The 7701-nt window shown below is 52.8% G+C and overlaps 1 protein-coding gene across 2 annotated transcripts in view; it reads left to right on the forward strand.

Annotated features, from left to right (window-relative positions):
* The window catches only part of SPRED2 (sprouty related EVH1 domain containing 2), a 124772-nt gene extending 117654 nt beyond the window's left edge, over window positions 1-7118 (forward strand). For both annotated transcript variants that reach the window (XM_017340722.3, XM_017340723.3), the window contains exons 5-6: window positions 1034-1183; window positions 3974-7118. In XM_017340722.3, the coding sequence (XP_017196211.1) occupies window positions 1034-1183; window positions 3974-4639 (816 nt within the window). In that variant the 3' untranslated portion in view covers window positions 4640-7118. The remainder of the gene's footprint in view (window positions 1-1033; window positions 1184-3973) is intronic.
* Window positions 7119-7701: the final 583 nt, after the last annotated feature.

The raw sequence follows: 7701 nt of genomic DNA on the forward strand, positions 1-7701 counted from the left end.
ATCCCCAGGCTCATGCGACCCTTAGCCCTTAACTTCAAAGATGGAGATAACGGTTTTTCTGACCTCTCTGTCAGAGTGTCTCTCTACTGCTTCAGGGAAGACTTTGTGTCCATGTCAGAATTAGGTGGATTGGAAGATCTGAAACAGATAGAAACCTTGCTTCCTGTGAACCTACCAAAACAGAGAGAAATCCAGGACGGTTGATGCTGTGCACCGCACCGACTTCTAAAAACTAGCAGTGATCATATTGCATGATGGGAACCAGAGGGTCTGGTCTTTTTTCTGTTTCCTTGTAGTCCAGGTATTACTACTTCATAAATGGGGAGGGGAATAAAAAGCAAACTTCTGCCAAGTGTATTTGTTTCAACTTGGCCTTGCTCCCAGAAAAACATGTAAAGCACAGATATGCAAGTAGGGCCGGAGGAGTAGAAAGAGGCGGCAGCCCAGGAGGGGATACCTCCGACTTGCCACAAGCAGGAGACCAGCCCTGAAGACAACCCTTTTCTTTGCATCTGTCAGTGGGGAATCTGTCACACTAAGGCAGTAGAAGATGGGCCGGGGACGCTGTTATAGCTGGCTGCCTTTGAGGAGCATGTGACTCCTGGGCCAGAGCGTTGTGACATGGCTGCCACCTGGGCCCAGCTGGCCTGCTCTGCCGAGTGCAGGAAGATTTAAATATCTGGGATTTCCTTCTAGTGATGTGTACTCCCCTCCTTGCCACAGTGCCTCGCAGCCAGGGCCGCAGCCAGGGTAACCATTTTCGACCCAGTGGAACACCTCTGCTGGGTTGCGCTGGGCCCTCCCCTCAAACCCACTTGCTGCTCCTAAGTCGGAGAAAATAAACCCAGCTTTCCAGAGGCTGTTGGCGTTTAGACAGGCCCGGCCCTTGAAGAGTCCTCCTGCTGCGCCGGCATAAAGTCAAGGTGTTGGAAGTCCAGCGAGAGGCCATGGCTCGGGAGATGCATTTGCATAGTGTGTGGGGTTCTATTGCTGTTGTCTCTTCATTAACACTCAGTTACCTCTCTCCAAACAGACAGCTACAGACAGTTCTTCTAATTCCTCCCAGAAGAGGGAACAACCTACTCGGACAATCTCCTCTCCCACATCCTGTGAGCACCAGAGGATTTACACCCTGGGCCACCTCCATGACTCGTACCCCACGGACCACTATCACCTCGACCAGGTGAGTGGTGTCTCGCTCCTCTGCCATCCTCAGTGCAGTTGGCTCCAGCTCTGGAAGGGAGCCACAGCCTCGAGCCCAGGTAGGGTCTCTTCTGCTCTCCTCTGTGCCCCCCGGCCCCATACTGAACGTGCTAGTCTCAGCCTTATCCAGGATTTTCTGTGTGCCAAGCCCTTTATGTGCTTTATCTGGTTTATCCTCACCAGTTACCCCACAAGACAGGTCGCCAGCGTCCCTGGTTTATAGGTGAGGAAGCCGAGACGTAGGGGAGCTGGAGTACCAGGTGGAACAAGGTGGGAACCCAAGTCTGTCCTCGCCCACGGGGCTACACTGGCCCCTGCGTTCTTGCGTCTCAAGGGCCTCCTGGCTCTGTGTGGAAGCACAGAGCCGTGATCAGCACTAAGGAATGCTGCGTGCTTGGCGTGAGCCCCCTGGCATCACAGGCTGCAGGCCCAGTCTCGCTCAGGGGGATGCAGCCGAAGTCTGGAATTCAGTAATTCAACAAATATTTACTGAGCGACTGCTCTGCAGAGCAGGTTTCCAAACTGTGGGGCATGGACTGGTGCCTGTGTGGGGTGATGTGCTCGCTAGACTGCTTTTGAAATGAGAAGAATAAAAAGAAGCACAAGGCAGCGAGTTGTGTGTGTGTGTTTTTTAAACATAAAGCTAGATTTCTTGGACTTTTTTTTTTAAGTAACTTTATTATGTGCTTCCTAATATTTTAGCATTAAAATGTTCTCTTTCTAAAATAACATTATGATAGCAGTCATTGGAAATGGACTTTTTGGCTTGCCTTACTTGGCAGCATAAAAACTAGCAAAGTCTATCAGTTCCCACAAGTTGTTTTGAAGTCCTTTAGGACTGAGATTTTTCTGAAGTCTGGGAAACTCTGATAGGGAAGATCTGGCAGGGATTCGGGTGAAGTGTGTGAGGCATGGCCCCGACCTCAAGGAGCTCGCGCGCGGGCTGGTGGTGGGGAAACCTCTCGCCACATGATGGGCTCTGAGACAGCCTTCTAACAACCGTGACGGCAGCAGGTGTCACCTGCATCCTACGCACCAAGGCTCTGAGCCGACTCTCGGCACAGGTTGCTTCTCTTCATCCTCACAACGGCCCATGCAGTTGGGTAGCCACGGAGACTGCGTCTCAGCGACTTGCTAGGCTTCCCGTAGCGTAGTCCGCAGTTGACAGCAGTGGGTCACTCCAGAGCCAGGCCCCTCATCCCCAGACAGCCCTTCACCCGCCAAGGACTTCAAAGGCAGAAAATCTCGTTCTCTGCCACAAGCGGGGCTCCTGGGCGAGCCGGGTTACGTGCGTCTCTCCAGTAAATATTTACCCCGCGCCTGCTGCCCTGGACAAGGCTCTGTTGAACACCGCAGCGGGACCAGCTGCCGAGAAGGCTCATGTGCACAAGGGGAGAAGGCAGTTTGGATTTGAGGGTTAGAGGGTGTGGCTCTGGATCTGCCCACTCGCAGTCTGAGAGATTGGAGCCCAGAGGTCAGGTCAGGTCACAGAGCCTTCACTCACCCTTCTCTTCTCTGCATGCAATCTGCCCAGCAGGTTGCAGACTGAGCCCTCTTTTTTTCTAGAATGCCCCCTACCGTTCTTTAGAACGTGGCCAGCACTGAGAAGTGCGTCTCCGGTCATGCCCCAGTGCCCACATACCGTATACATGCAGAAGATGAGAACCTCCTTGAAGCAGCCCTTGCTGTTACATACAACATGTAAAGGAAGCCAGGCTCACAAGAGAACGTACTGCACAGCAACAGCCAAGGGGCAGGCCTGTGACCTGGCGTGAGGAAGGACACCAGAGTCCCACAGCAGACTGCTGGAGTTGGGGTCCCAGCTCTGGCTTCTGGCTACAGCTTCCTGCCAGTGCAGACCCTGGGAGGCAGCAGGTGATGGTTCAAGTAATTGGATCTCCATCACCCACAGAGACCTAAGTTCAATTCCCAGCTCCTGGATTTGGTGCAGCCCAGCATGGCCCTTGCAGGCATCTGGGGAGTGAGCCAGCAGATAGGAGCTTGCTCTATGTGTCTCTCTTTTCTTTTCCTTTTCCCTCCTTCCTCCCTTCCCACCACCCATCCCCTTTAAAAAAAAAAAAAAAAAAAAAAAGCAGGTGAGACTGATGTACCTGTTGGGAGTCAGCATGGCTGGTACTCTGGGAGTGGAAGGTACCTGAGGGAGGTGGAGGACGTTCTGGGAGGCAGGCAGGTCCTGTTCTGCCCCGTCACTTGGGTGTGTTGGCCTTCTGAATATTCTAGACTCCTGTGATGTGCACACTTCCTGGCATATATGATAATACTTCAACAAAAGGGAGGGAAATGCTGGTCTCAACCCATTACACAGATGTCCAGATGCACTCAATGAGTTGAGACTCAGACCTTGAAATCCATCTTTGATCAACCATCAAGATGTCCAGTAATTAACAGGATGGGTCCATTTGGTCAAGCAGTGCCTGGAAGGGGCCATGCTGGTAATTGTGTTAGCAGTTAAGGTGCCCACGCTGCCCATCAGAGTGCCTGGGTTCCAATGCTGGTTCTGCTGCCCGCATGTGGGAGATCCAGATTGAGGTTCTGGGATCCTGGTGTCAGCCTGGCCCACCCAGTGTGTGTCCGACTTTTGGGGAGAGAACCAGCCGATGAGAACTCTGTGTCTCATTGTGATAAATGAAAGTAATTTTAAAAGGAAGCTCCTTGCTGGGGGTGAAAGGTGCCTTCTGGCCGACTTGGGAGGGAGGCCGCTGTTTTTGGCCACTACTGTAAAACAAATTCTCCTTCTTCCCCGCGGCAGCCGATGCCGAGGCCCTACCGCCAGGTGAGCTTCCCGGACGACGACGAGGAGATCGTGCGCATCAACCCCCGGGAGAAGATCTGGATGACCGGCTACGAGGACTACCGGCACGCGCCGGTCAGGGCCAAGTACCCGGACCCCTCGGAGGACGTGGACTCGTACGTGCGCTTCGCCAAGGGCGAGGTCCCCAAGCACGACTACAACTACCCCTACGTGGACTCCTCAGACTTCGGCCTCGGCGAGGACCCCAAAGGCCGCGGGGGCGGCGTGATCAAGACACAGCCGTCGCGGGGCAAGTCCCGGTGGCGGAAGGAGGACGGCGAGCGCTCCCGGTGCGTGTACTGCAGGGACATGTTCAACCACGAGGAGAACCGGCGGGGCCACTGCCAGGACGCTCCCGACTCGGTGAGAACTTGCATCCGCCGGGTGAGCTGTATGTGGTGTGCGGACAGCATGCTGTATCACTGTATGTCGGACCCCGAGGGGGACTACACAGACCCCTGCTCGTGCGACACTAGCGACGAGAAGTTTTGCCTCCGGTGGATGGCTCTTATTGCCTTGTCTTTCCTGGCCCCCTGTATGTGCTGTTACCTGCCCCTTCGGGCCTGCTACCACTGCGGAGTGCTGTGCAGGTGCTGTGGGGGCAAGCACAAAGCGGCCGCCTGACTCGGCGTCTCTCACGCGCTCCTCTCCTCCTGCCCCGGGACCCTGAGGCACCATTCCAGCCCCGGGAACCTGCCCGGGGGGCTCTCAGCTCCCTCCGCCACCGCCCTGCGGCAGCCGCACACACCCACTCACACACAGTGTTCTGAGGAAAGGAACTTGGGCCTGGACTCTGGTGTATTATTAACAACCTGTAATCAAGCTGTTTTATCCACGCGGCCATTTCCTGTCTGTCCTCCCCACCTCTTCCAGTTCAAGGGCGTCTGCAGTGGGAACTGCTGCGGATTTGGGGCTGGGTTTTCCCAGACCCGGTCTTTCTCTCGGTCCGGCAGCAGGTTCCTGCGGAACCCTGATCCCCGGATGATGCGACCCTACCGGAAGTATTTTAACCTGCAGTCAGTTATTATGTATAGGAGGTGAGCTAGTTAACAAACTTGTACCATAAAATATCGCTTTAACTCTTCTAAAGCCAAATTTCCCATGAAAGCTGCAGTTTCTCTAAGTCCATCATCATTTTCTGTCCCTGCCTCCCCCCACCCCTCCTCGTGCAAAAATAATAATAATAACCTGTCGAAATTGTTCACTGATGCAAAACATTCACCATAAAATGAGAATTGAGCCTTAACTTCAGATTAACTCGTGAGAATCAGGAAAACTCCTTCAGCTGCGTCACACCCTCAGACCAGGGCTAGAAAGGGGATATTTCAGGTTTCTTTGAGCCTCCCTGGTTATCCTAAAAATTGACTTTTTTTAACAGTTGTGTTGCCACCACTTGCTAAAAAAAATTAGCAATATTAGAATAAGAGTAAAAATTAGAGTAAGAAATCTTGCTCATGGTTTTGCGAGCCAGATAGTCTATTCAAACACAAACCAGTGCTGTAGGAGCAAGTGGCACTACACTACGGTTGTGGGGGATAAAGCTATAGGAGTTTCTTTCCCTCCCCCTGGTGGCTATTTATAGTAACAGGGTGGGGGGTTTTAAATATCATCACTTCCAAGAGTGGTGGGGTCGCATTTTTGCCTGTGGGTTTATGTTTTCATTTTCATTTTGGACTCAACTTCATGTCACCAAATTCTTCATTTATACTTGGGAAAAAACAAGGCCATATGTAAAAACCCTTCCAATGCCTAAGTGTCTTTCTCCTGCAACTCCAAACCCAGACTTGCCACTTTTCGTGCACAGGTGGTTAGGCCAGCCGGCCAGTTCCACCTGTCACCTTGCCACGTAGGAGGCTTCTTACTTAGCTGGAACAGAGTATTTTTCTAATATATTGGGAGGAAAAGCCAAATCTTCTTATTGAAGAAAAAGGAAAAGTGAAGAGTGGTTACCTGTACCTAGCATAGTACAATCAGAACCTCGTGGAGACCACGGGGGACAGACAGCAGGCCTGTCGACACTGGCTGTTCTTCCTGCCACAGTCCTTCTGTGGGAATCGCCAGCCACTGGCAGGACCCTGTCCTCCTCGCCTCCTTTCCCCTGTCCTTTCTCTCTTGCACACAGGACATAGTCTTCAAGGAAAGTGCTAGCCATGCTGAACCTCCCCGGCAGGGCGTTCAGCCCGCCTGGGAGCCCTACCCGTTTCTTCTGCGTACACACCCAGTGTGCTTCTGAGTTGGTTGGCAGCTCTTGCCATTTGTTGGAGTGACCAGTGGGACCCGGTTCACCATCCATGTGGATCGATGGAAAGAGAGCTAACGGCTTCCCTGCCTGGAGAACAGCGAGACACCCTCCAGCCTCCCGCTCCGACGACGCTGTCGAGACGGCACCTTCTTCCCGCCTGAGGTCTCCCTCAGGGTCTCTCTCTAAGGTCTCCTCTCTACAAAGCACAACACTAATGTATGTGTCCTTAGACTTCCGTTCAAGCGCCCCTATTTATTTCAACAGGAACACACGTTTCAGAGCCACCTTTTGTTTGTCACCTCTGTCGTCCTGCCCACCCTCCTTTGCCCCTCGACCCTTCCTACCTGCGAGTCTTACTCCGCAAATCCTTTTTGGTTTGTGAAGGCAGCGGTTAAGGGCACAAAGACGGCCATGGGGACATTTATGTAAATACGTCTCTCCCAGCACCACCCTGCAGCTGAACAACGTGTAGTGCTTTCCCAAGTCAGCTTTGCCATCATGACGTCAGTCATTTGAGAAAAGTACTCAGATTTTATTTTTGTATCGGTGGTAACAAAACATTAACCAAAAGGTTTTCTGTTGGGAAGCTTCCCTGACCGTCTCCCCTCCCCCACCCAAGCTGTTTGCTCACATTAACAGATTAAAAGTGCCTGAGACATGATCCATTCTTTCCCTGTATATTAAAACCCCGTTGTATTGATTTTTTATAATAAGCCTTTTTACCTCTGTGTAAAAAAATATATATACAAGTGTATGATGTACATTTTAGTTCTTAACTTTTTTTTATGGTTTCTAATATGTATGACCAATGTAGCCATTGCTTTAAAATGTACCATGTAAATATAAACACATCCTATCAGATCACTGACTTGGGGGTGTTTGTGGGGCCGGCGACCGATGAGGGGAGCCATGGAGCCGGGGTAGACATGGCGTTTCTTGCACCCGGGATGGGGTGGGCTTTCCTCTGTGGAAGGGATGTGTGGACACCACTCTGGCTTTTGCGATGCGTCCCCGCCTCTGGTTATGTCATATTCCCCAGGCGGGGGCCGGAGCTTCTTGGGCCTGGCCGCCTCAAGTGAAAGGAATGCTGCGTGTCGCAGCCACCACGGGGAACACCCCACTTCCCAGACCTGGCTTCCCCGCCCGCGCCCCCCAGAGGGAGCAGCTGGGCAGCCTCCAGGTTGCGTTCTACAGGTTCCTGCTGGCCACCGGGCTGCGTGTGGAGTATGGAAGACCATTTCTCACTGAAGACAACCGGGAAGACAACCTGGCCCACTTTCCTTTCCAGTGGCCTGGTGGGTGCTCCGAAGCTCTGGGACCGGCCCCAGGAGGAAGCGGAAGGTGGGGTCTTGGAGGGGTGGTCACAGAGGACCTTCTCCGAAGAGAGATGTTCTCCCTCTTCCTGGAAGGGGTGGCTTTCCCAAGCCCCAGGTGAAGGCGAGAA

This window comes from Oryctolagus cuniculus, chromosome 2, assembly GCF_964237555.1.
Source record: "Oryctolagus cuniculus chromosome 2, mOryCun1.1, whole genome shotgun sequence".
NCBI lineage: Eukaryota > Metazoa > Chordata > Mammalia > Lagomorpha > Leporidae > Oryctolagus > Oryctolagus cuniculus.